The 27,949-nt window shown below is 35.0% G+C and overlaps 3 protein-coding genes and 1 non-coding gene across 4 annotated transcripts; 2 read left to right on the top strand and 2 right to left on the bottom strand.

Annotated features, from left to right (window-relative positions):
• The first annotated feature begins 1,089 nt into the window (after positions 1 to 1,089).
• Positions 1,090 to 7,848, top strand: LOC117911507 (interferon-related developmental regulator 1-like). The gene is made up of 14 exons (XM_034825911.1): positions 1,090 to 1,455; positions 2,110 to 2,172; positions 2,303 to 2,383; positions 2,557 to 2,639; positions 2,725 to 2,840; positions 2,949 to 3,056; positions 3,526 to 3,635; positions 4,100 to 4,382; positions 4,805 to 4,882; positions 4,985 to 5,035; positions 5,143 to 5,241; positions 6,390 to 6,446; positions 6,695 to 6,772; positions 7,462 to 7,848. The coding sequence occupies exons 2-14, from the start codon at positions 2,138 to 2,140 to the stop codon at positions 7,501 to 7,503; spliced, it is 1,221 nt and encodes a 406-aa protein (XP_034681802.1). The 5' UTR covers positions 1,090 to 1,455; positions 2,110 to 2,137; the 3' UTR covers positions 7,504 to 7,848.
• Positions 7,849 to 7,934: 86 nt separating this feature from the next.
• Positions 7,935 to 8,791, bottom strand: LOC117911508 (EPIDERMAL PATTERNING FACTOR-like protein 4). Its single transcript, XM_034825912.1, has 2 exons — positions 8,398 to 8,791; positions 7,935 to 8,321 (listed from the first exon to the last, which is right to left on the bottom strand). The coding sequence occupies exons 1-2, from the start codon at positions 8,509 to 8,511 to the stop codon at positions 8,103 to 8,105; spliced, it is 333 nt and encodes a 110-aa protein (XP_034681803.1). The 5' UTR covers positions 8,512 to 8,791; the 3' UTR covers positions 7,935 to 8,102.
• Positions 8,792 to 8,903: 112 nt separating this feature from the next.
• Positions 8,904 to 12,047, bottom strand: LOC117911506 (probable beta-D-xylosidase 5). The gene is made up of 5 exons (XM_034825910.1): positions 11,325 to 12,047; positions 10,931 to 11,100; positions 10,735 to 10,832; positions 9,871 to 10,635; positions 8,904 to 9,787 (listed from the first exon to the last, which is right to left on the bottom strand). The coding sequence occupies exons 1-5, from the start codon at positions 12,015 to 12,017 to the stop codon at positions 9,129 to 9,131; spliced, it is 2,385 nt and encodes a 794-aa protein (XP_034681801.1). The 5' UTR covers positions 12,018 to 12,047; the 3' UTR covers positions 8,904 to 9,128.
• Positions 8,952 to 9,025, top strand: TRNAN-GUU. Its single transcript has one exon. It is a non-coding gene; the product is annotated as a tRNA-Asn (tRNA).
• Positions 12,048 to 27,949: the final 15,902 nt, after the last annotated feature.

The raw sequence follows: 27,949 nt of genomic DNA, 5'->3' as shown, positions 1-27,949 counted from the left end.
TTCTATATGTTCAATTATTACTTATACAATTGAATAAACCTAACAAAACACTAACACTTCAACCAATATTTAAATATTAGAAATTAATTGTTGTCTGAATTGTTTAAGTTTGAAGTGAGCTAATCCCTGATCTAATTATTATATTTCACATGGATAAGTGAAAAAGTTTTTAACACTAAATATTTATTAACTTCTCTTAACTTTACAAAAATGTTTTAAAGTTCTAGAATCCTTTGAATTCAGGGTCTCATATCTAATATAAGAAGTTTTTAAAATTAATTACCTTTTAAATTTCAAATTAATTTTAGAAATTACTAACTCATTTTGGGTGTCATTCTCTATCAATTGTTGCATGCAAATTTTTTAATATTAATTTGATTACCTTTTAAATTTCTAGTTAATTTTTAAAATTATTAGAGTAATTTATAAATATTAGGCATTAACTCTTGTTGTATTTATAGTTTGGTTAATGGGTGTTCAGTAAATCAACTTAATAATTAAAGTGACTTAACAATTTAATATAAGTCATTAAGTAAATCAATAATGTTTAGTAAAATAACTTAATGGTATGACTTAAAATGAAAAAACAACTTTAAATGATAAGTAAAAACAATTAATTTATTCTTAAATCCATGTATTTATTTTATTTTTTTACCCTCATTTACCTAAATTACTTTCACAATCTTTTTTGCTACTTCACTATTACTCGATCTTATTTATCTTAGTTATAATTTAATAAGGATAAATATGTCGATTTGATGACTTTAAATAAGTTTTAGGTTAATTTTATTAAATAACCTTAATATTTAAAGTAAAAATTAAGTAATGAGGTTTAAATAAACAATTTAAATATAATTTAACTTAAAATTAAATTAAGTCATTAAATAATAAATATTAAATTTTACTAATAGAAAATAAGATTATGTGTAAAGGTGAAACCATTTGAATTATTTTGAAATATTTTTAATTTATAAATTTATTTAATTAACACATATTTTGAGTTCTAATTTAATTTTTTTTAAATTAATTCTAAAATTCAAGAAAATGTGAAGAAGTTCAATGTTGACAGTTGAGAGAGAGAGAGAGAGAGAGAGAGAGAGAGAGAGAGAGGGGTAGGATTCGGGAATTTTATTAGGGCTTGGATGGTGGAGAGAAAGTAGGAGAAGAGATGGAGAGAGATTCTTTACCTTCCACGTTTTTGTTTTCAGTTTCTTTGCTTTATATGCTTTCCTTTTGTAGTTAAAAACTACTCAGAAACAATTTGCAATTCCTTTTGCAGAATCGGATTAGGAAACCTTTCGGTAATTCGTGACTAAATCTAACACGACGGTTGAAAACCTATATATCTACAGAAGAAGTGAACAACTAAGTCCATGTTCTTTCTATCTGTTTAACCGCTCATACTCAAAACACCCATTGCTGCTACTGCCCAAATACGCTCTCTAAACTCTTCCGGTACCGTTTTATTTATTTTTTCTCTCCCAATTTTAATTTTCAAGCTATGCAATCTGTTTGTTTCCAAGGAAAATTATTCCGAGAAAGATTTCTATTTTGCTCAAATAATTTTAGTCAAATTAAAGTTACAGATTTCAAAATCCTCTCGGTTCAGTTGGAAAACGCCGGTTCAGCAGGTTTTTGTATAATTGAGTCAAATTCTCATATGTTCGAATCAATGGGCAGGTTCCATCAACCTGAAAAATTAGGGCGTGTCGGTTTCTGGTTTTGTGACTTGCTTTGGTGGGGAGATTAATGGCTTTTGGGTTACGCCCAATTTTGTCTGTTTGGTTGCTGAGAAAAATTAGGAAGTTGTTTTTTGTTCCTAAGAATGCGAATTTTACCTCAACTGAGGCCCTCTCGGTAGAGGGTTGTGTTTTTCTACCTTTTTCCCAGTAACCCAATGGAGCATTTAGTTTTTCTTGGTGATTTTGAGGTGGATTTGTTAAAATCCGGTTTAAATGGTAAAGAAGCCAAGAAAAATACTAGTATGTTTTCAGTCCATGGTATCTTTTTGGTTAAGATACTATAAAAGCCAAGAATGCTGTTCTCTGTTCAGATGATCTATGGTTTCTAATTCTATGCATTAACTCAATCTTGAACATGGGGCTGCAGGTCAGATTTGATATAAAAGTGACACCAAATGGATACAGCTCTAGACAGCTTATCTCATAAAAGGTATTCTCTTTTTTTACAAGTTAGTCATGTTCATACTCTTCTTCTGATATTCGTAGTTTGGACTTCATTTTGTTGCCAAGTATCTTTTGGACGAGATCAGTGTGTTAGCTTGATTTCAATGTTGTTATAGGGGATCGGTAAGGGAGGAGGCACTGTGTTCAATAATCACAGGTTCTACTGTCAAAGTGCAAGTTCAGTTTGCAGAAAAGAAGTAAGCATTTTAGTGATTATTTTGACCTCTTTCTGAATGATGTTTATCATCCAGAATTTCTAGACTTTTTAGTGGCGCCATTCTACTGAGGAGTGGTAACCTGGTAGAACTATTGGACTTGATGAAATAGTGACATCAGAATACTTGAATAACTTTATGTTGTGTTTTTGCAGCTTTGTTACTTTGGTGTATCGAAGCCTAGCTTTACTAAAGAAGGGGTCTCCCAAAGAAGTTTCTTTAGCTACTCAGGCCATTGGTTTGTCCAGTCTTTACAAAAAGAAAGAATTATTTCCCTTATAATGAATTCAGAAAATTTATGGTTCTTGTGTATCCATTGGCAGCTTTGTTTGCCATCACCTTGGGTCCTGGGGGTAATACACATGAAATATATAAAGATTCACTTCCTCCACTTTCACAGGCTCTCGAATCTGGTTCTGAATTATCCAAGATATCATCTGTACGTGAAATAGTCTGTAATTTATCAATAAATTCTACATTTCTCCCATTCTGGGCTATAGTTCTTAAAAAGAAATTTTTTTTCCTGACGTGTAATTTTTTGTTGTAGATATTAGATTGTTTGGCTATTGTCACTTTTGTTGGTGCAAAGGATTTTGAGGAGACTGAAAAAAGTATGCAAATTATATGGAAACTCATTCAGCCAGTAGCCTTGAATGTATGTACACTACCTGACCTCTCTGTCTATGAAAATTGTCTACTTTTTCTTTTTTGAATAAATGCATACAATCTGAGTTAAATATATATAATTCAATATGCTCTTGATTTTATTGACTGAGACAAAATGGCAAATAATTATACAATTGGTAGCAGAATATGCACATTTCAAAAAGAATATCTGCTGCCACCATTACTGCTCTTTGTCTTCTTTTCTTCTTAATCCATACTTAACCCTGTTTCCGAATATCTTCATTTATTTCTTAGTTTTTCTTTTTCAATGATTGACTTCTCAGTTTTTTAGTTAGTGCTTCACTAAAGTTTCCTAAAATTTTGAATTTCCCCAATGTCTAATAATTCTGAATCCCAAAGTATTGTGGTAATCTTGACCATAATATAATTGAGTGATGCTAATGTTGTTGTGCAATCTATCTGCTGTTAATGAAAAAATTTTCTGTTTTAATTCTCAGGGCAATGCAAGAAAACATTCACCAGCCATTCTAGCTGCTGCAATTTCTGCATGGTCATTCATTCTGACAACAGTGGATGGATGGAGGCTTAATTACAAGTATTGCCGAGGGTAAAACAAAATTTCAATCCTGATCACTTATACAAACTGCGATAAAGGTCTCCAAATTTTTAACTAATTGGTTTCTGAATTATGTGCCACCTTCTATGTAAAACCTCATTTCTCATTAAGAAAGGAAAAATGAAAAAAAAGAAAAGAATTTGTTGTGTATAATTCAATAATTCTCAGATATTGTAAATAATTCCCACACGGTTAAAAGAATTACAGCATATGCTTCTTTCAGTGCATTGATTATCCTTCAAATTTTTCCTTCATATATTTTGCTTCTGGATTATTCCCACAATGCTTGCCAATATAGTACTCTTACTTCTCGATCTTCATGATATTTCCACCACTAAATCTTGGCTTCTAAATTTTTTGCAAAGTTGAATATCTCCCAAAGCATGACTTGTCATGCTGTTTCGGTGCACTAGCAGTATGAAGAAATAACATAGTTGTTTTGTAAATTGTTGCAGGGCTATTTCTTATTTGTCAGATCTAATAGAGTATGATGATGAATCCGTCCGTATTGCTGCCCTCGAAGCACTGGCTTTGATATTCGAATCAGGTTGTTTTAATAGCTTGTCAACAGAAGCTAAATGTTCTAGTAGTTGCTTGATTCATGAAGGGAATACTTCCACAAATGGATATTCACCTATACAAGAAATGAAAGACAACATCCTACATCGAGTGAGGAGATTTTCTTTAAAAGACGAAGTTGACAAAGATCGCATGAGTGATTGGTTAAAAGTTTTTGAGGTATTGCATCACTTTAAATTAGTGAAACACCAGGATATTTATAAAAGTGAATAAAAATCAATTGGAAAATCATGTGTATGTCCTCAAAGTTCCTATGAATAACCTTTCTTAACTACTACATCAATTGATTTATTTTCCTCTTCAAATATATGCTTACCAATAAATTTTTAAATATTTTTACTCCATACTAGTAGAACAATATAAAGACAAAAGGTCATATTTGAAACTGGGTTATCTGTGGGACATACTCCATGCAATTATTATCTTATTTTCATTCACTTTATGATAAGATTAAGAGGGAGTTATATGTGGTATTTCACATAATGGAGACTGGAGGCTTCTTTTAACAATTAGATTTGTGTTATATATATATTAAGTAGTGAACGAGTTTATATAGTGAACTTCAATTATTTGAGTAACAGGATGGTTGCTGTCCCAAAACCTTGGTGATAAATTGGCAAAATATGCTCAAATCATTTGCATGGTATCGACTGCTACAGGTTTCTCCCTTCTTTCTTTCTAATTTCATTTTCTTAATTGTCTTTTCTAGAGCTAAACATTCACCATTTTTTGAGATCTTGCTAATCAAAATCTTTTAACAGATTAAGTTTATGAAGCGTATTCTTGGGAGTGGATTTAACAAACACATGCAGGTTGGTCATTTGTGCTCTTACCTTACCTAGTGTCCTTAAAGAGAAGCTAATTTTAGTACCTTTTTCTTTTGTGAATAACATATTTTTTTTTTAAATTGTTCAACCAGGAAAATGAGTTCCTTCATGAACTCTTTGAGATTGTTACACCAAAAAGAGAGGATGTTTCAGGCTATGGGTGTCAACTGTATGAACTTGATAGTAAAGAGGTTAGTCTCTCTGAAAATATGCAGTAGGTATCTGTGAAAACTGCAATGTTTTCTAAGATGACCCTAATGTTGTGCCTTTTTGTAAGACTCTCATATTGGCCCTTTTGGTTTGATTTTTCATCATGTGCCATGATGAGAAATCAAATCAAAATCAAACAAAATCCCTTGCTGGATTCAGTGACTATAATGTATGAACATATGCAATTTGTAGCCTTTCTTTCTGGGACAATCATATCTGATTTATTGCTGAACAACCTGGTCTACATGGAATCTTTAAATTTGTAAAACCTTCAACTACTGGAGTTAGCTGCAGCAGCATAGTTCATGTCAGAAGTACTTGTAATCTTCTGATGTGGGGTAGCTTTTGAGTATCACCTGTTGGGTTATGTTTATTTGATCCATCTATCTATTCTGTTCACCTGTCTAAGATGGGGTCCTTGAGCAAAGTAAGATATCACACATATGTTGGAATGTTGCAGTTATCAAGATAGGATTTATAACCTGTTAGCAGTGCATCAGCCCCTATCCTATTATAAGTGGGAGTTACCCTCCAATTTTAGGTAGGCATCATCTATTTCATGGAACCCCCAGAACATATTCCAGACAATAGTGAAGAGTTAGCATCAAGAGGAGAAAAATGAGCTAGCTTTCTGTCTCTCTGTTTTAATAAGAAAAGGCAAGGAAAGAAAAGTTCTTTGGGAACCTCATTTTTTATCTTAAGTAGCCATATAAATTGAAGAAACAAAGTGTTAACCACGTTGGACCTTTTGCCACTCAAAGGAATTGAAGGAATACCCTGAACATTTCTCATTCCTTTGCTTGATTATATAATAAGTTTCACCCATTTAGCATTTCTTTTTGTGCTGTTAATTTTTAGGTTTTGAGGATCAACTCTTTTTTCCCCTTTGGCTGGATCTGTATTGATTCTATTTAATAGTTGCTATTATTCACATATCATTTAGTTTGTCTTTTTTTTTTTTTTCTCACCTTTTCATTTTCACACTTTCTTTCTAGTTGTTGCACTTGCTAAACTTTTCCTTCTCTAACTATATGCACCTCATTAAGTTTTTATGTGGAAATTTAGACATAAATTCATTTTCATTTTTTCTTTTCTAAATTCATTATATCTAACGTGCACTCAACTTTAGGTCATTGCTGAGTACTACGAACCTGAACTAAGAAAGAACAACAAAAGCAGCATTCAGGTAATTTTCCTGCTTCATAATACTTTGTGAATTTAAATGGTTTTCAGCTTGAATTATAATTGATATCTTTTCAATTTTACTTTCATGCCTAGGAGATCATGACCATAGCTCACCATTATTATAAGGCTCAATTTTACTTTTTTTTGTCACTTGGTTCCGCATTGTCCTTTGGGTTCTCATGCCATTTTATCAGAGTCCAACCAAGCTGTCGTATTTGTAATAACTTCCATATGTTCTTCTCAACACAGAGAATGTTCATGTCACCCAACTCCTTCCACAACAAGGCAATGACTCAGCTACTGAACAAGCGGCGCATGTTATCACAGGTAGTTTCTTCTTTTATTACCTAACAGGAAAATTTATGCTTACTGTCCACTGGAAATATTTTGGTGGTCTTGAAACCACTGAAGATAGATATCATGCCTCTTAAGTTGTCTTTGACTCAGCTGCTGTTAACCTATCATCAAGTTCTCCTATTCTCTGCACCATATAACATTATTACTTAGTGACAAGAAGTCACTAATGGTTCTCTCCACATCCATATTACAGTCATTCATTCAGCAAAAGGGGTCAACATTGATCACCTGCAAAACTTAAGGGCTGCCATTTTCTAGTCATCCTGTACATCACTGTTGTGAAGTGCATTTTTTTAGATGGTTTAGGGAATGTTTGTTTGATATAAAATGTCAAGGCATGTTTGGCCAACTGAAGTTTTCAGTTTTTGACCTATAAATAAATGTGCCTTATCATAACTCTCCTCAAAGCTAATAGCTGTCTTTGCTATGAGGAAATACTTGAAACAGTCTGGCCTTGCTCATGTTGTAAAACTTGGTCATGGTCAACGTTTCCCACAGAGAGTTTCATAATATAAGTTCAATTAGTTTTTTGTTACTCAAGTTTCATGCAAACACATAAATGCCTGCTGCATTCTTAATTCTTACTGATCAGTTTTACATTCTCTCTCTCTCTCTCTCTCTCTCTCTCTCTCTCTCTCTCTCTCTCGTTGTGAGTGTAGAAAAGGCGCAATGGTCACTATGTAGTTGATGATGAATGTTGACACAGCATAGAGCAATTTTGGTCTGACAACCTCTTGAAAGTTAAAAGCTAGGTTACATTCTTGTTTCTGAAAATTTTGTTCCCAAGCATTATTTTCTTCCATCTGGGAGCAGCTACTATACTCGACTTCCAGCCAGCTAAATCAAGATCGGATAGAGAGTATCATGGAGTGTGAAGGTCCAAGCTCTTGCCTGAGAGTTTGCATTGGCACTCGTTTGACAAAGTCTGGGTTGCAGCTTATTTTTTATATATATTTAGTCTCATATTTTTTTCATTAATTTAATGACAGAACCATAAAGATGTTGACATATGATTTGCGTTAATTATAATTTTATTTTTACTATGAGGCAGTTGTTTGGATTCTTCATCATTTCCCCTCTTTCTTTCTGTTACTTTTGTCCCATACCCCAAAAAAAAAAAGAGATTCAAGAACTGTAGTGCAGAGAAAATCTGATGTAGAAATGCTAAAATTTGAGTGAAATATTTTCCCTTGGGAGAGATATATATCAAGCCTATATACTAATGATGATTGAAGAATCAACAGAAGTGACTCACAAATCAGGTAAAAGAATTCCATGTGAATTGGATGGGTTCTTATTACTAGGGTGAGAACATTGTGTCATGGCACATACATCTCCACACTTGGGGATAGTACTCATTCTCTTCCTGCTCTTCTACCCGGACTGTCACTTCAACTGGCATGCAGGGCATGCATTGGTTGCACTTTGAGTGGCAGCGAGCCGGAAACGATCCCCGCCTTGCCTTTTCACTTCCTCGTTCGAACAGGTTTTTCTCCATGCCGATTGGCTCGCCATTGACCTACACAGAATTTAACATTTTCAGAGTATATTACCAAATGATAAGATGGTTGGAATATTGGAGGATGAACACTAACCGGTACTGCAGGTGATGGGGAGCCTGCTAGGTTGCGGGGGTGGACCAGGCGTGAATGAATGAGGATGGTGAGGAAGAAAGTGATAATGAGGGTGGGCTTTACTTGAAGCTCCATTCTTGTAAAAGACTGTGAATGGCACTGAGACTTTGTAGTGGGTGTCTTTCTGAAGTTGATTGAACAGGTCTTTTACACACATGGGGAGGTTATAGAGTGGTTGATGCATTGTGGAAATGGTCAAGCTACCTTAAATGGGTGTGTGAATGTTGTTTCAAACCTGTGACAGAAAAAAAAACAACTACCATAACATTCAAATCAGAGGTGGGATGCCTTTGGGAGAGCATCATAGGAATAAATCTATTAAGAAATTGATATTATCTTACTGCATTAAAATGCACACATCAACCACATTACATCTGACCATCATATTTCCACATATGGGACCTTCATGCATATGTACCTTCTAAATTTATACTGACAATTGCCTTCTGAGTTCTAATATTATCACATCAAACGAATTATAGTGATATATATAAATTTTTTTAAAAAATTCAACAGCTGGAGTAGCTCAGTTGGTTAGAGCGTGTGGCTGTTAACCACAAGGTCGAAGGTTCAAGCCCTTCCTCTAGCGGTTTTCATTTTTCACTTTATGGCTCAAATTGTACCATGGCTCATTTTGAGCAAGCCTAATGTTGACACGATGCCTTACATTACATTAAAGTTTCTGCCCCACTTTACATCATATGGGGCTCACTTTTAGCAAGCCTAAAGTTGACATGGTGCCTCGCTTGTTGCTCACTTGAAGAACCAACCACAAGTGTATGCATCCCCATCACCAACTTCCTCTTCCCTTCTTCATCCACATTACTTATTTTTCCACACACATCCAACCTCATTCCCACCATCTCTGTCTTCCCTCTCTTCACCTCCACTCTCTCAAACCCCACCAGCTCCACTCCTGGTGCCCCCCTCACTCCTAACCTTGGTGGCTTCCAAAACGCTAGCACAACATGCGTACCATCAATTTCGCCCGCATTCTTCACTCCAATCACTATATCAATATTGCTCAAGTTCCTGCAGTCTATGGCTGAGATATCAATGGCTTGGCCATTTGTATTGGGGTTTGGCATTGTGGGGTAATTGGAAGAGAAAATGTTAGGCATGTCCATCTGGGGCAGTAAATGGACTAGAACAGTGGTGGGGGCCGATTTTATGAACTTGTAAAATGTCGAGTAGCTTAGGCCATGCCCGAACTGGTATAACGATTTCCCTGTATAGAAGCGGTAGGTTCTTCCTGGGAAGTTTGCAGTGGCATTAGGTCTCATGTTCATATCAGTCATTGGAACTTGATCCACATACTCTTGAGGGTACCATGTAAATGGGGACCTTCCACCTGACAGCAAAAACAATACAGTGGCTCATTGTGCTTGCAGAAGTATTTCATCAAATGTTTGATAGAATTAAAATTAGTTTAACCTGGATTGTAGTCTCCAAATATGACTTGAGATATGGCATCACCTCCTGCTTGACCTGGGTACCCGACCCATAGGATCCCCCCAATCTTGCTCACATTCTTCACAAAGGAAATGTCAACAGGGCCAGCTGACATAACAACAAGAATCACTGTCCCGTTTGCTGCCTTAGCCGCTTCCATCACAAGCTTCTCTTGAAACCCAGGTAAGGTCAAGTTCACTCTGTCAAGGTCTTCTGCCTCAATGAATAGATCAAGGCCCACAACCACCACAGTGGCATCAGCCATGGCTGCAATGCTGGCTGCCCCCTCAATCAGGGTTTCTTCACTGCAGCTCACATTGGCACACCCTTTCTCATAACTCACGGCTGACACATACTTCTGCAGTCCTTGTAAAGGACTAGTGTATCGGCATGGTACACCAGCATAGTTGCTTAACATGGTATTGGTTGCATCAGCATTAGGTCCTATAACAGCTAATGTCTTGGTGGTATTTGGGGACAATGGAAGGGCTCCATTGTTATGCAGCAAGACTATTCCCTGCTTTGCAGCATCCAGAGCCAACAGTTGATGATCAACGGTGCACACGTCGGATGGCCCCATTTTCCCAAATGGGAGCATTGTTGGGTCCCCATCAAAGAAGCCAAGCCTCATAAGGACTATGTAGTTGTATATCAAGGCCTGGTCGACAATAGATTCTTTTACCTTTCCCAAGTTAACTGCATTCTTAGTATAGTCACCAAGATAAGATCCACAATTCAAGTTTAAACCTGTATGATCATGTAGCTAAACTTAGTAGACAGACAACAAGTACTAAACTCCCTTTATCTTTACTATGATTAGCATTCACATGGGAGCAAGTATGGTACCCGCTTTCAAGGCAAGAGCCACCGCATCTTCTGGTGTTTCTGTGTAATTCATCCTCTCGTGATATACCATTATGGAGTCACAATCAGAAACAATGTATCTGTTTAAAAGCAAAATACTGTATCAGTATGATCACAAGCTCACTTTTAGCAATTTGATCACTAGTCATGCGGCTGAAGATTTGGGGGAGGAACAAACCCATCTAGACCCCATTGGTCTCTGATCACCCCTTTGAGCAGTTCTGGGTTGGCGCAGGTGGGAACTCCATTTACTCTATTGTATGAACACATTACACTGCTTACGTGCCCCTCCTCTACACAGCTCTTGAATGGTGGCTGATATGTATCTTCTAGGTCCTGCAATGTCACCTGCACCAACACCAACAGCCTTATGTTTGTTATTTTCAATGGACAAACACATCAATAATGTTGTGTTTGCTTCAATTATTCTTAAACTATTTGCTTGTTTTCCCTTATGAATCCTGTTTGCTTCCCAATTTTCTTTGATAAATAGTCTTGCCTTCAAAGTGAATACAATGAATATTGAAATGAATCAAATGTGATGTATCATGTATGTATTTATGTATATATACCTTTGCGTCAAAATGAAATCGATCAACCCCTTTCCACTTATCAACATCATAGGCAGTGTAGTGTTTACAGCAGCTTGAAACCTTGAGGCGATCAGCAGCAAAGTTTCCCTCCTTACCTACTTCTTGTAAACCCCGGACATAGTTTACAGCATACCGTGAAACAACCAGGGGGTCCTCACCTGGAGTCTCCTGGCCCCTTCCCCATCTGGGGTCACGAAAAATGTTAACATTAGGACTCCAATATGTCAGCCCAGCTTGACCTACATTATACATGGCTCTACCTTCAGTGGACACAACCTGCCCCATTGTGTACCACAATGACTCATTGAAACTAGCAGCCGAGAGAATCACTGCTGGAAAAATAGTCACAGCAGGGATGGGGTCATGAAAATGCACCCCAATCCCACTGTTTGAGACCCCATGAAGTGCTTCAGACCACCATTCGTAATCGGGCACACCAAGCCTAGAAATACCTGTGGCACTGTTTATTAGTTGCTTCGCCTTCTCTTGGAGGGTGAGGCGCGACACTAGGTCGCTGGCTCGGTCCTGGTAAGGTAAGGAGGTGTTACAGAATGGGAATTGGCTCGAGTTGGGATCGGTTCTATCGCATGCGTATCGGTGAGTAGGTTGTGAGATTGCTAGGAGCGGCAGTGACAGGAAAATGGGCAACAGAATTAGTTGGTTCTTCTTCATGGCTTCTTTGCTTGGGAGATGATCAGAAGCACTTGCATTGTTTTTTATAGTTGAAGGCCAGCCAAAGGCCATCTGGACTTCACTAGGGTTTATCTTCTATGCTAAAAAAGGTTGGTTACTTGTTGTTTGAGGCACACAAAGGTGAGTGAATGCCTTGTTTAGGAAGAGGTTATCCTTTTGTTGCTTAAAAGTAGGAGTAGGAGCGGGAATATTTGTTGGTGGATTGTGTTGTGTCATGTCAAAGCTTAGATATTTTATTACATAACTCAACCAAATTCAACATAAATAATAATTATATAAAAAATATAAACTCAAATACTACCTAATAATTAGACAGAAAATACGTAGTGTAACCCATTTGACCTGTTTAATAATCAAGTTGAGTTAAATCTTGAATATATTTATATGATTAATGTCTCAATAAAATATGTTTATAATTTAATTAACCTATTTATTTAAAAACATATTTAAAATGAGTTAAATGTGAATTAAATGGTTTAAAAATATAATTAGGTTAATAGACGGATTATTAAATGCATCAATTTGATTCAAATTTGTGTTACGTAGGTTAACAAAAAAATTACCTATTTATTAAATAGGTTATGCACTTTGACACGATTATGATCCAAACTCATTTTTATTTAATCCAAACCTACAAAAAAACGTATTGTATTCGTATCATGTTGGCGAATGATATCAAACTTTATTATCCTTGCTTAAAAATCTAAACAAAAGGTTAATGTTCTAACTCTGATCAATGCTAGTTATATGTATAAATGTTGGTTCATGCTATGGTTCGAATCCTAAGTGGAGAGAACAATGAAACATTATTTGTCTAGGAACACCAAGAATATTGTCCCAAGGCCAATTGGGTGATGCTTAAAGTGCTAAATGGGTGTATTTAAATGCTAGGAATGTACTTAATGCATAATTTTACTCAATTTTTATAATAAGCATTAATCATTTTTTCTCAAGGTATATGCATATTTAACTTTATCAAATTCATTAAGGTTGGCATAAAAGTCTTCCAAGTAACATTTATAGTATCGAATCACGACATTGTCACCCGATTTACATAGTTGGACAAGAATATAGCTCAAGTTATGAACACATAAATATGGTCATTATTAGATTAGTTTATGTGATTGTTTGTGATTAGTCTTCCATAACTAAGATTGTCTATGAAGAGAATTGTACTCTAAACGTAAATCTTTATATGTAGTGCATCATGATTCTCTTGGACTTACTATTTTGACAAGCTAGTAATGTTCATGACAAAGCAAAAGATCTCAAATTCGTTCAAATTAAGAAAGCAGCCTATTTTGATTGAGAGTGACATTCGATGACTCATTAAGGGGTGCCTTTGAAGAGATTGGGGACAAGTAACATGAAATTGAACTGCTCCATTGTATTTTAGGTAGCATTTGGACATATGATAGTTATGTGTTTTAAATTCCATACCTACCACAAGTGTGCAGCTCTTAAAATACATATATATGGTTTCGTGAGGATCAAAATGATCAAGAATGGTTGAGAGAGAGAGAGAGTTTTCTGAACATTTAACTTTATTTTAAGCTATTTGAGCTTTTGTGTTTTTGAGATTACATTGATTGAAAGTTTGGATTATTAAATTAAAATTTTCATTTAGAAGTAGGGTTTTTTACTTTTTTAGATTTTTCTATATAACTAAGTCATTCCTTTCATATTTTTCTTGATTTCTTTTTTCAAACAAACAACCAAAGAACTCAGTATAATTCTTTTGTTATCCAAATCCCAACCCAGCTTTGATATGGCTTCATAATATGTTGCTTCGACTTGCTTAGGTTGAGTTTGTATTAAAGATAGTTTAACACTTCAAAAGAAAAATGATTAAATTCATTAGTCTATCACACAAAATATATATACAAATCGGTGTTGTTGATTGGTTGAGCTTTATGAAAGCAAAGGGACTAATAAACTCAATGGTCTAACATAATTAAAAAGAGAAGTTAGAATTTTATTTTATTTTTAATATTTTTTATATTTGAAAAAAAATGATTTAATTAAAAATTGATAAATAAATAAATAGTGCAGGGGGTTTGAGTTTTGGCAAATAAATGCCCACACTTTCAACCTATGTCAATCATAATATTTTTGGGTTAATTTTTTTTAACTTGGGTGAACCCCATTCCCACCTTATTCATACCAACCTAAACACTTGATTAAACATAGGTTGGGTGGATTAGGCTTGTCAAAACTATTACAGTGACATATGGCATTAGATCATGGTGGATCTTCCAATGATAGCACACTCTCCTCTCAATCCAATCAAAGCGGGTTTAAGCATGGTCTACCCTCTCTCGAGGATCTGCAACTCTATTCACTTGACTAAAACCCTTATCCTAAGAACTCAACAACAGGAAGGCTAAGTTCACCACTTTGAAATGCACCAAATACACACCTTGATTCGTGTTCCTAGCTTAAGTATAGGGAGTGAGAAGACTAAGTAGCGAGGTCATTAAATGAAATAAATGTAATGACCTAAATTTAATTAAGGATTAATTTAAGTTTATTGAATCCCTTAATAATGATTATTGGTTTGATTAGTGAATTAATTGGTTAATAAATTAAAGAAGATGATTTATTTATTAATAAGATTGTTAAATTAATTGAAAGATGATTAAGAGTAAATGGTGTTCCTCTATAAATTTTTCTAATAATTAATAAGTTGACAACTTAGTTAACTGCTTGTTTGAGTGAGTGGTTAAGAGTTCGGCAAATAACAATTATTAGTTTGGTTAGTGAATTGATTGATTAATAAATTTTTTATTTTTTAATATGATTGTTAAGCCAATTGAAAGGTGACTAAGAGTTGGTGTTCCTTAGTAAATTTTCTAATTCTTGGTGAGTTGATAGCTTAGTTAACTGCTTATTTGAGTGGGTGGATGGGAGTTCAACAAATTTAATTCATTCATTTGGTTGTAATAAAAGTCATTTACCACCTTAAAATGGAATTAAAAGAAGCTAAAGAGTTGTGAAAAGTTGATTAATTGTGGGATGCTAAGGTTGTTTAAAAATTACACACTTGATAACAGCTTCTAGTGAATAAATAGTTTAAAGCCTTAACTTTTGTTTGTTTTGAAAAATCAAAACATGTGAACAACAAAACTTTCTTCTAGAAGGAAACTGAAGTTAGGTTAACCAAATTGGTTAAAGAGATAGGGATGTTTGTTTGAAAATATTGTTTTAATTTCTTGTTTAAAGCTTGAGTATTTGATAGACTTGATGTTTGAAACAAATTGTGATATGCTCAATTTGGTTGAGATATACTCTATTCTTGTTGAAACTAATTTGTTATTGTAGCTTCGGCGATATGGAACAATGCTGAGAGCATTAATGTAATTTTTTGAAAAGGCACCTATAAGGGTAGCTTGAAAGATAGGTAAAAGCAAATGAAAGAACAGTCCTGGGGTGAAAATCCCCAAAGGAAGAAAGGTAGAGTACCTTAGGATAAAAGACTTAAAGCTTCCCTAGGAAGATCCATATGTATATTAATGAGTTGGGCATGAATGCATGTCCCTTGGTGAGATCTCCAAAATGTTTTTTAGTTGTTTGCAAATAATGAAAGTTTGGATAGAGGTAAGTCATTAAGCTCTTTAAACCCAACACCCTCATTCATAGAAGCTTTTAAGGTTGTTTTCCTATGTTTCTTTAAAGTAAGCAGAGACATCTCACATACTTGAAGTAATCCAACAATAAAGTGGATTGACTATACTTGTTGTCCTCTATGTCAGTAACCTTAAATAACTATTTTGAAACTTGAATTGACTATATCATTTAATTAAACATAAAAAGTTTTCACCTTAAATTCTTATAATTTCAAACTTGACATGAAGCATTTGGATTTTGGACAATTTCATAGTTGAAATTTCCTCTTGTGTGACAAATCAAAAAATATTTCAAGCCTCTTTAGCAGGTTTACATCCTATGAAATTTATCAGAGACATTTACTTCATTGTCATTGTTATTAAGTTTATTTCATTCATATTTGGGCTTAAGTTTGCCTGTTGATCTCCTAACACCATCCATCCTTAATGGAAGCCTCCACCCAAATTTAATCGATCAAAATCCAAACATCTTCAAATTGCACTTTTAAGGCAAAAGAAAATCCATATAGCATTCTAGTAAGTATAAATGCTTCTATTAAAATAAGAAGAAAATTTTATCCATGATAAAGAGCACAGACAAAAATTGAAATTTTTTTATTTTTAAAACTTAACATGCTATTATACCAATTGAAATTTTGATGTTCTTAATTTGTGAAACTACCAATACCAAGTTCATAATTTTTCCCAAACCCAAACACTATCTTCTTCCAAGGGACTTACTTTGGTAAGCCCCTACTCTGTTTTCATGTCCACAACATAACATCTCATTGTTTACCCCTTATTAAAGGGATATGATCAGCTACCAATTTTACTCAGACCTTTAAATAGGCTTTGAGAGTTTGAGACAAGACAATAAAATCGGATATTTTGAAAATCTAGCAGGCCTGTATCTTCTTGCCCTATCCATGGGAGGTTTCTCGGGCTGAAGGGACTTGTAATAGCAGTTAAGAATAAGAATTGTTTTAAGGACTGTGGTACAGGAAGTATGATCATGTAGAAAGCAGAGATGGGAGAGAGCGAGAGAGAGGGTGAGAGAGAGAGAAAGGGCGTGAGGGAGAGTGAGAGCGCGTGCGATGCAAAGACGATGAGAACGGTGAGGCGAGTCGAATGCGAAGCTTCACGGTGGAATCCAAGACATTCGAGATTGCCCTGGATGAAAAAAAAGGAAAGCGCCAGTTTCTCATTGTGGAGAAGAAGCGTGGGGTCTCGACATGAGTTTGATTAGGGTTGGAAAGCTTAGGGCTTTTCAAGGAGGGGCTAATCCATTACATAAAAGACGAAAAATAAGGGAAATGAGAAAAGGAGTGGAAAGATAGAGGAAAGTTGTACTCACTGTCTCGTGGTTTCAACAGAGCGGGAGGATTTTTAAGGCTGGGGGTTGTGGATCTGGAAAGAAAAAGGTTCTGTATATTCTTATCGAGAGGTAGAAGGGATAAAATGGGATGGACGGCTATGGCGGAGATAATACATCAAATGAAAGATTTGGTTGGTAGAAGAACAGACCTACAGGAAGTAAGGGTCGCCGGAAAATCTACACTGGCGAAATCATATGTGGAAGTAGTCAAGAGAACAAGCTGGAAAGGCTCAAATGCAATCAATGTGAAGGTCAAAAGGGAGGAGATTGTTGGAAATTTATAGAAGCTGGAGCACTGCCTCGTTGTGAGCTGGAAGTCCAACACAAAGGAAGAAGAGGACTTGGAGAGGTTGGGAAGGTTTTGGGCGAATTCTTGGGGCCTAAAAGGCAAGTTAGGGATGGCTAAATTGGAGAAAGGCAGGGCATTGTTGGAGTTTGAAGATCTAAAAGAAGCAAATCGCGTGGTTTCCTCAAGGAGCAGAGTGATGGGAGGAATCCACTTAGGGCTGGAATACTGGAACCCTAAGACGGGCTGTTGGGTAGAAGAGGAGATAGAAAAGGAAGTTTGGGTCAAAATTTTAGGGCTTCCAATCTCGCTATGGAGCCCGATGATTTTAAAGAAAATAGAGGAGGAATGTGGGGGTTTTGTTGAAATTGACGAGCGGACAAGGACGATGGAGGAGATGCAATGGGCTAGGCTACTGGTCAAAACGAGAGGTGATTTTAGACCGAGTGTGCTAGAAATTGAGGTAGAGGAGAAGGTATACACCCTATCGCTGTGGTGGGAGATCAGGCTGGTGGTGAGACGGATATTCATTGAGGCGGAAAATAGAAGGAGAAACGAAGTTAGGGGTGACATGTATTCATGCGCGGAGAAGCGCGTGGGGAAGGAACTGGTAGGCGCGAGAATCGAGAAGCTGAACCTGCCAGACAATGGGAGGTTTCTACAGGAGAATGGGCCGGGTCTAGAGCCCAAAAACTAGATCCATGGCCCGGTGCCCCGGGATTGGGCTTTCACAGATGGACGAGTGGTTGGGTCGTCCTCACTTGGCCCAATCATGGGTCTTAAAGAGATGGAGACGGATATCGGGCTGGCTAAGACCAATGGGCCTTTGGGCCAAAATTTAAAAGATAAGGTAAATGAGGTTGGTGGTTCAGAGGCAGGCCCATCGTCTAGAAGATGGGCTGTTGAATTGGACTGTCACTCGATAATTGAGGTGAAGGCTTGGAAAGGGCTGGCCCAATCCCTCCCCAAGAGAAGGCTGGCTTTTTGAGCCGTTTTATCTCCAGAAATGGACCCACTTCAGAGGAGCCTTTGATGATCTAGGAACCAGAGGAGCTTAGAAGGGAACAAATGAAAGTTGGCTTCTCAATGATGGACCGAGCACTTGAAGAGGAAGCTCAGAGGTATGATTTGATTTTCCATCCTAAAGGAAAAAGGGTTCTGGGGATACCTTTTCTTCTTTCTTCTAATTCTAATCGGGCTCCGGAGGGGGAGTCTTTCGATCGTCTAAGAGGAATAGAGGAGGAATCATGGGGGCACAAATCAACATGGTTAACAGTGTATGAGGGGAATGCTGAGAATGAGAATGGATCCTGGAAGTTGGGAAAGGCCAACAAAAACAGAGGTAAGGTTAAGGGCGTGGAGGGGAATCCTGGTGCTTCTGGAATTCAAGATACCGAAAAGGAGAAAGAGGAAATATGGGAGGAATGTAGTTTGGAAAAATTCAGCCAATTTTTTGGATTTTCAACAGATGAGTTGGAAAAGGAGATACTGAACTTTCTGATTAAAATCAGAAGGAGGCGGGAAAAGATTCACAGCAAAGAGCTCCTGGAGAAGTCAAAGTTTGAAAGGAATTAAAGAGGCTGGAATGTACTATCAATTATGAAGGGGGGAACAAGCAAAAAGATCCTTCATAGGGCAAGGGGAATTAGTTGGTAGTTATCCAATGAAGCTGAAGATTATAAGCTGGAATGTGAGGGGAGCAAATGACAGCTCTAAGAGGAAAATTATTAAGAACTATATAAGGGATCAGATGGTGGATCTAATTTGTATTCAGGAAACCAAAATTCAGGAGATGTCGGAGGGTATTGTAAGAAGTCTAGGCATGGGGAGATTTATAGATTGGAGAGCCTTAAATGAGGAAGGGGTTGCGGGTGGTATTCTGATATGCTGGGACAAGAGGGTCCTGGATATTATGGACTGGGAGGAGGGTCAATTCACATTGTCTTGTAGATTCAAGATTATAGAAAATGGGGCTTGTTGGGTGTTTACGAGAGTGTATGGTCCATTTACCAAAGTGGAAAGGCAGGGCATGTGGGAAGAATTTGGGCGATAAGAGGCCTTTGGGGTGACCCCTGGTGCCTTGGTGGGGATTTCAATATCACTCTGTTTCAACAAGAATGAGCAGCCAGAGAAGAATCAACTCAGCAATGAGGAGATTTGCAGAGACTGTGGATGACCTAGAGCTGGTGGATCTTCCACTTCAAGGGGGAGAGTTCACTTGGAATGGGGCCTTAATAACCAGGCGTGGGCGAGACTAGACAGATTTCTAGTTTTCCCTAACTAGTTAGATCAGTTTAATGGGGTCACTCAGAGCAGATTGTCTCGGCCAATTTCTTATCATTTCCCAATCGTTTTAGAGGGGGTGGAATAAGAAGAGGTCCTACTCCGTTTAGGTTCGAAAACATGTGGTTTAAGGTTGAGGGGTTCAAAGACATTGTTAGAACCTGGTGGTAGGGAATTGAAGTCAGGGGTAGCGCTAGCTATAGATTGGCTATTAAAAATGAAGGAAATTAAAAAAAAAAAGTTGAAAGTTTGGAACAAATAGGTTTTTGGGAGGCTGGAAGTTAACAAAGTTTCAGCCTTACAACAAGTAGACTTTTGGGATCGGGTGGAAAGCGAGAGAAACTTGACTGTGGAGGAAACTGAATTAAAAAAAGAAGTAAAAAAATCCTTTAAAAAGTAGGTCATGTTGGAGGAAGCCATTGGAGACAGCTTTCAAGAGAGATTTGGCTAAGAGAGGGGGCTAGAAACACGGGCTTCTTTCATCGAATAGCAAGTGCTCATCGAAGAAACAATGCTTTGGACAGAATTAAGGTTAATGGGGAGTGGCTAGCAGAGGAGCAGGAGGTGAGGGAAGAAGTTGTGAATTCGTTTCGGTAGATGCTTTCTGAAGATATGGAGTGGAAGACGGATATTGGCAAAATTCAGATGGATTGTATCAGCCGGCAAGAAGTAGAAAGCCTGGAGATCCCATTTACAGAGAATGAGATTTATTTGGCGTTGATGGAGATGAATAGGGATAAAGCCCCTGGTCCGGATGGCTTTACTGTAGCCTTCTAGCAAAACGCCTGGGATTTTACCAAATAGGAGATTCTGGATATGTTTAAAGAATTTCATGAGCATAACTCTTTTGTTAGAAGCCTCAACAATACTTTTCTGGTTTTGATTCCCAAGAAAAGCGGGGCTGAGGACCTTGGAGACTTTAGACCTATCAGTCTTTTGGGGGGGCTCTATAAACTTTTGACTAAAGTCTTAGCTAACAGGCTCAAAAAAGTGATTGGTAGGGTGGTCTCCATTGCTCAGAATACCTTTGTAACGAGAAGACAAATTCTGGATGCGTCCTTAATTGCTAATGAGGTGATAAATTCATGGCAGAAGAGAAAAAAGAAGGGCCTTATTTGCAAATTGGATATAGAAAAAGCTTATGACAGCTTCAATTGGAATTTCTTAATGAAGGTCCTTTAAAAAATGGCTTTTGGGACTAAGTGGGTGGGATGGATGTGGAGCTGCGTGTCCTCTGCTAAATTCTCAGTTCTTGTTAATGGAGTGCCAACTGGTTTTTTCCCTAGCACTAAAGGGTTTCGTCAAGGGGATCCTCTATCCCCTTATTTCTTTGTTATGGGAATGGAAGTTCTGGACGTCCTTATCAGGAGAGCGGTGGAGGGGGGATATCTATTAGGATGCATCATTCGGGGTGGTAGTAGAACTTCTTTGAATATCTCCCACCTATTTTTTGCTGATGACACAATAGTGTTCTATGAGGCAAGTAAGGAACAAGTTTCTCATCTAAGCTGGATTCTTTTTTGGTTTGAAGCGACTTCAAGTCTTCGAATTAATCTAGCCAAAAGTGAAATCATCCCAGTTGGAGAAGTGGAGGAGATTCTTGAACTGGCAATTGAGTTAGGGTGCAGGGTGGGATCCTTGCCCTCTCACTACTTGGGACTCCCCCTAGGGGTTCCCAATAGGGCTACTTCTATGTGGGATGGAGTGAAAGAGAGAATTAGGAGGAGACTTGCTCTTTGGAAAAGGCAGTACATTTCCAAAGGGGGGAGGATCACTCTTATAAAAAGCACCTTGGCTAGCATGCCAATATACCAAATGTTTATCTTCCGAATGCCCAAGTCTGTTGCTAAAAGAGTGGAGAAAGCTCAAAGAGATTTCCTTTGAGGGGGAGGAAACTTGGATGGGAAAGTTCATCTAGTTAAATGAGATGTGGTTTGTACAAAAAAGAACAAGGGAGGGCTAGGCTTAAGGAAAATAGCCATTTTGAACAGAGCCTTGCTCAACAAGTGGTTGGAGGTTTGCTTGTGAAAAGGATAACCTTTGGAAACAAGTGATTACTACGAAGTATGGGTAAGAGGATCATGGATGGAGGTCAAAGAAGGCTAGTGGGGCGGCTGGAGTAGGGGTCTGGAATGAGATTCTGAAATAATCTGATTGGTGCTAGGAAATACTGGTTTTTCTAGTTAGGAAGGGCTCCAAAATCAAATTTTGGAAAGATATTTGGTGCACTGATACATCATTGTCCTATTGTTTCAATCATCTTTTTGTCCTAGCCACGTATAGGAACGCAACGATTGAGGAGATGTGGGACCAAAATTCGGGTCAAGGAGATTGGAACCTTGTCTTTGTGAAAGACTTTAATGATTGGGAGTTGGATATGGTTGGGGATCTGCTCCACACCTTGAGGGGTCATAGGCCTTCTCTGGAGTAAGATTCAGTTATGTGGAGGTAAGGAAGAAATCGTCTTTTTAGGGTCAAGGAAGCTTATAGGCTGCTGGACAATCCTAATGCCATAGTTTTTCCTTCAAGGAGCATATGGGTGGATAGGGTGCCAACTAAAGTTAGTTTTTTTGCTTGGGAGGCGACGTGGGGGAAGGTGCTCACTCTGGACAAACTCCAGATAAGAGGGGTGCAACTCCCTAATTGTTGCTTTCTGTGTGGTTGTGAAGAAGAGAATGTAAATCATATTCTTTTACATTGTATAGTGACTAGAGCTCTGTGGGATATTATTTTTGGGTTAGTAGATGTTAAATGAGTCTTCCCAGAAACTGTAAAGGAGGTCTTAACTTCCTGGAGGGGTCCATTTGTAGGGAAGAAAAAGAAAAAGATTTGAAAATCCATACCGTTGTGTATTTTTTGGACGGTTTGGAAGGAAATGAATAGGTTAACTTTTAGGGGGGGGGGTGTTGAATATTCAGAAATTAAAGAATTCTTTTGTTTGTAACTTATGGAATTGGGCCAAAGTGTATTTAAGTGAGGAGTCTCTCTCCCTTATAGACTTTTTGGAGTGGATAGCTTCCACTTAAGGGGAGGTAGTTTTTTTGGTCTCATTTCTTTTTTGAGGTTGTAGTCATCTTGTATACTCCCTGTATGCTTTGTGGCGTTTAACCTTTTCTAATGCATATCTTGTTTACTTATCAAAAAATAAATAAATAAATAAAATCGGATATTTTGTAAGGAAAATCGGATATCAGGCAGGCCCAATACGAAATCTGCAACGATATCTCCTTCCACCGAAATTTCCATTTATTTCGGCATTTTTCACCCAGACACCCATTCAGCCTGCATGGGCCAATCAAGCAGCCCGCTCACTCAACCCAAAGAGAGTTGTAACCCACTGAGTTGGGTTTGTCTTTAAATTCAACTAAACTTTCTCTCCTATTCCAAATGTGAGCTTTGTCCATTTGCAACCACTGAACCAATGTTTTATTTGTGCTATGCTTTTACATGCAAATTAATATATATTATATAACTTAATTAAAATAAAATTATTATAAATAAATCAATTTTAATTATTTTACCATATCTTTAATATAATAATTAAATATAAAACAAATATAAATTTATAAATAAAATCATCAATATTTTTAAATTAAAAAAACTTATTCCAAACTAAATATATTATAATTATAAATTTAATATTCTTTTAAATTCTATATATTATTACAAAATGTCATAAAATATATTATACATATATTTTTTTTTTAAAACTTAGATATACATATTATTTCTTATTCATCATTGTTTAGAGTTTTTCAAACATTTTTATGAAATTTGATTAATTTTTGCTTTGCCAATATTTTGTATTCACTGATATTTTAAAAAATGTCATAATATATCCGTAAAATCAAATTACCGATATATCCATTAAAAACGATGATATATCCGTCAAAATTGGCAATATATCCGTGGAAACTGATATTTTCATCCTTGGTACTTTTATATTGCCGTTACATGTAATTTCTAACGAATTAATGAGTTAAAAGTGATGAAATAATCCTTACATTTGTGAATTTATCACCTCTCATGTTTTTGTTTTAAGAGTAACTCATTTTTTGCATTAATGTCTTTGACTATTTCAAGTATTTATAGTATATTTTAAAACAAATTATTATTTTTACAAGAAAACAATGATGATATTATTGTCAAAATAAGACCAAAAAAAGATGAAGTGTTAGATTTCCAAAATTGGGTTTTCATTTTCCAATGACCCTTTTAACCAAATATCCCATTAAGTAATAACTTAGTATTCGGAAAACAACTTATGCTTTTTTAAAACTCGAAAATGACCCTTTTTGGACTAAATTACCCCTAAAAAAATATGGATGATTAAAACCTTTCAAATTCAAAAAAGCAAAAATGAAGAGAAATAGCGGAGAACGAAGGGTTCGTTGGAACGTACACTTTGGTCTTGTGCTTTTGGAGGGACATCATGTCTTTGGTGGGGGATCTTATGTGGGTTTAGAGGGAAATAAATAAGGGTAAAAATGTCTAAATTAGGTCATCTTTCAAAACAATTAATCGATAAGATTATTTTTATAATTTTAGCCTTATTTTGAGTCACCTATCCAAATAACCCTTACGAAATTATCATGCAACATACTCAATCTGCTAGTTTAGTACATGATGCACTAAACCTTTGCCAAAAAAGTCCCATGGAAAAATAAGTAAGGTGGTGTGGTTGTAAAACCAGAAAGGGGCATACATTATTAAGAAGCAAGGAGGATGAATGCTCATAAAGATCCAGGTTGGCATGGAAGCTGAGAATTAAAGACAATTAATGCATGGGATTTGGTGATGGGAATTAAATCTGGGCCTGGAAATTTCCTTGCAAGTTCAATGTAAAAGATGGTTTCTTGCTTATGTTTGAAGAGCAAAAGTAACTCCACATAATCAGATTGCCAAATAGGTAGGATAATGTGTGAGGTCAAGCCAGTGAATAATTAGTTAGATATGGGTTTGGAGGTTTCTGCAATGGAAGCTTGCAGGAAGGTGAGTGGCAGAACATATGGTGGATTTTGGAGCATGTTGGGACAACTTCCATATTGGAAAATATGAGGACAAAACTTGAAGTTATTTTTAATGATTTTATTTTAATTAACTTTTTATTTAAATTTTCTTAATTTTAAAAATTAAAATCCTATTAATAAATTTATCATCATTTTGAAACTTTTTTTATCACCTAAACTTCCCATGTAAAGTAAGTATTAAAATTATTAAAAAAAAATTATCATGGAACATTTTTCATTTGGAAATTGTTTTCAAATTTTTATTTAAAAAAAATATTTGACATTGTCTTATTATTGATTTCTTTTTTTAATTGCTAAGATGGTTGAATCTTGTATTTATAATTATTTTTTGTTAAATTAATTTTCACAAAATCTTAAAAACCTTCTTTAAAAAAAAATTAAGATATTTTATTTGGTTTTACATTTTAAGATATTTTAAGATATTATATATATGTAATTTATGAATACAACACAAAGGGTTGTATGGGTTCTCATTATATAAAGTTTAAAGTGGCAGTATTGGAAATTGACTTGGGACATTGTTAACATATAAGTTAAAAGGCACAAAAAATAAATAAATAAATAAATAAACCTTCATAAAAACAATGATAAATGTTAGTGCACTCAACCAGCTAAAGAAAAATTATTGGTCAATTTTTAAATAAATATAAAAATACATATTATATTATATTGGTTTATGATGGTATTAAAAATTGAGAACTCTTAAAATATTATTATGCATGTTTTTATGCCCAACACCAATTTTAAATGAAAATAAATGTGTTGGATTTTTTTTAAAGAAACAATTGATTTTGAATTTTTTATTCTTGCTCACAAATTGGATTTTATTTTTTATTTTTTATTTTTTTGTTGCATGAGGAATTTTAAAAAATTATAGAAAATTTGTACCTTTTTTCTCTCATTTTAATGGGATCCAAGTTGTAATATTATACCTATAATCTTATAAGTAAGATCGATTCAAGTGAACAATCTAATTAGATCTAATTAAGTGATTCATACTCAAGTTGAAATCAAGTCATCATTGATTTGCATAACTTATGATTCACGCTTGAGATTCATCAAGGTTACATCAATCAATATTTTAAACTATAAAATAGGTTTCAATGCAGTGAACGATCAAATTAAGTGATTCATACTCAAGTTGAAATCAAGTTGTTATTGATTTACACAATGTTCAATTCATGTGCGAGACTCATCAAGGTCACATCAATCCATATTTTGAACGATGAAGTAGGCTTCAATATGTTATATCGAGCTACTACTAATAAGATAAATGCTAATTGAATATATATCAGGATATTTTATTTTGTGCATGTAACCTTGTATAAATAGATATCATGTTATTCAAATTATTGAAAATACATGAATTAATGAGTCTAAAATTAACAAAAATAAAAATTAAACTCGCAAATAAGGTTGATTAAAGCTAAAGTTTGACCTAATATCGTTAAAATGAATTTACTCTAATCATATGCTTATGACTTAGTTAGCAATTGTCTCATAGGATACAACGATAATTTTTTGTGAGAGTAGCATTCAAATCACAAGAAACAACGAATCAAACAACGTGTTGTACTCTCTACAAAAGTTCGGATGCTATAAAACTATAACTCACACTTACTTTGGGATAAGATTCCACATTTGGGAACAACTTGGAATTGAACACCCTACTTGGTTGGCATAAATGATATGTTGTGGAGAGGTCCCCTATTTATAGTTGTATCTAGTGACTATTAGAATGGTTGTGTCTATTAGACACTAAACACGAATATTAGAAAAGTTGTGTATTAAAATACTAAAACATTTTTTCCAAAAAAAAACCGCCTTTTCTAAAAATATGCGTCTTATCACTTTGAACTTGATTATTCACCTATAAATGATTTCTTTTCCAACATATCGCACTTTAAATCCTATGGTAACATAATGAGTACATGTTTGAAACATTGAAATATGCATTACCATTTTTACATTATTTTTTTAGAATGAGAATGGAAATCAATACTTTATTTGGGAAGTGTTTTTAAAAATATTTTTAGAAAATAGTTTTTTCTAACAATTTTTTGAAATTATCCTCTAATGTGTTGTAGAATAAAAATCTATTTAAAAACCTAATCTAGTCTTTTTATATATAAATATATTTTTAAATACATTTTAAAAATAACTTTTATATATGGTTTTTCATTTCTAATCATTTTTCATATTTGTATAATTATTTTTTAAAACAACCCTAAAAACAAGTTAAAATAATTAAATGATGTTATCTAAAAACACCGTGTTTTCTGTTTTTAAAAATAAGAAACCATTTTCTATTTTCTGGATTGTTTTATAAAAAAATTACTAAACATAGTCAAAACTTCACTTTTATGAAAATCAAAATTTATTATTATTATGGAGAATTTAATTTCTCTCTTCCACACTTGTACTTTCAATTCTATTTCTATTCTCACTTCTAGTGGGCTTTGCTTGTATGGTGGAGCAAAGGAATAAGCAGTCACCCAAGTCTAAAGGTAAAGGTGACAATGCAATGAGAGTGCATGGCCCCATTTGTCATGAACTTCTCACAAGCTTTACCAATGCCTCATACCATGCAATACATAATTTACAAACAAACAAAAGCAACATTTGGAATACATAATTATTGCACTCCATTTCATAACTGCTTACTAGTAGTAGTAATGTCAATAAATAAAATGTTTCTGCTTTCATCACTTGCAAAACCATTTAAACTGACCCCTCATTTGAGTTTAATACCATTTATAGAAATTATTATTATTATTATTTAAAATTGTTACTTATAAAAATAATTATATGAAACTAATAAAAATATATTTGACAGTGTTTTTAAAAAATATTACTAATATAAAAGTATTTTTGAATAAAACTCAAACATTTGGTAAAATTTAAAAATTATTTTTCAAAAATTTAAAAAGGGTTTGTAGTGTTTCTTGAAAAAACTTTTAATAGACGATTCTCCCGAAAAAAATACTTTTTGAGAAAACATTTTTAATAAAAGTATTTCAAATAAAAATACTTCTAAACATACCTACACATTAACCATGTTTGGACTTACTTATTGAAAATGAGAATAAAAATTTTTAAAAATAAATTTACTTAAATATCAAAATTTTTATATTTACTTTTTAAATTCTTCTTCACATGCTATTATAATTCATATTTAATTTGACTTATATTTTTTCTCTTCTTGAGTAGCACATGGCCCATGGTGCATTTAAAATAAGTTTGACAGAATTTTTACTCAAAGTATTTTCAATAAAAGTGTTTTATCTTTGAGTGTTTTTAGGAGAATCATTTATCAAATATTAAAAAAAAAA

The sequence above is a fragment of the Vitis riparia genome, chromosome 3 (assembly GCF_004353265.1).
Source record: "Vitis riparia cultivar Riparia Gloire de Montpellier isolate 1030 chromosome 3, EGFV_Vit.rip_1.0, whole genome shotgun sequence".
Taxonomy (NCBI): domain Eukaryota; kingdom Viridiplantae; phylum Streptophyta; class Magnoliopsida; order Vitales; family Vitaceae; genus Vitis; species Vitis riparia.
This window is presented reverse-complemented; position numbering and strand designations above follow the sequence as displayed.

Excerpts from the sequence above, each read along its gene's own strand:
- LOC117911507 (XM_034825911.1), top strand. The coding sequence starts at position 2,138 with ATGGATACAGCTCTAGACAGCTTATCTCATAAAAG. Across the intron at positions 2,384-2,556 it reads GTTCAGTTTGCAGAAAAGAA|CTTTGTTACTTTGGTGTATC; the intron begins GTAAGCATTTTA and ends GTGTTTTTGCAG. Across the intron at positions 6,773-7,461 it reads AGCGGCGCATGTTATCACAG|AAAAGGCGCAATGGTCACTA; the intron begins GTAGTTTCTTCT and ends TTGTGAGTGTAG.
- LOC117911508 (XM_034825912.1), bottom strand. The coding sequence starts at position 8,511 with ATGGAGCTTCAAGTAAAGCCCACCCTCATTATCACTTTCTTCCTCACC. Across the intron at positions 8,322-8,397 it reads CCCCATCACCTGCAGTACCG|GTCAATGGCGAGCCAATCGG; the intron begins GTTAGTGTTCAT and ends AATTCTGTGTAG.
- LOC117911506 (XM_034825910.1), bottom strand. The coding sequence starts at position 12,017 with ATGAAGAAGAACCAACTAATTCTGTTGCCCATTTTCCTGTCACTGCCG. Across the intron at positions 10,833-10,930 it reads GACCAATGGGGTCTAGATGG|ATACATTGTTTCTGATTGTG; the intron begins GTTTGTTCCTCC and ends GCTTTTAAACAG. Across the intron at positions 10,636-10,734 it reads GGCTCTTGCCTTGAAAGCGG|GTTTAAACTTGAATTGTGGA; the intron begins GTACCATACTTG and ends ATGATCATACAG.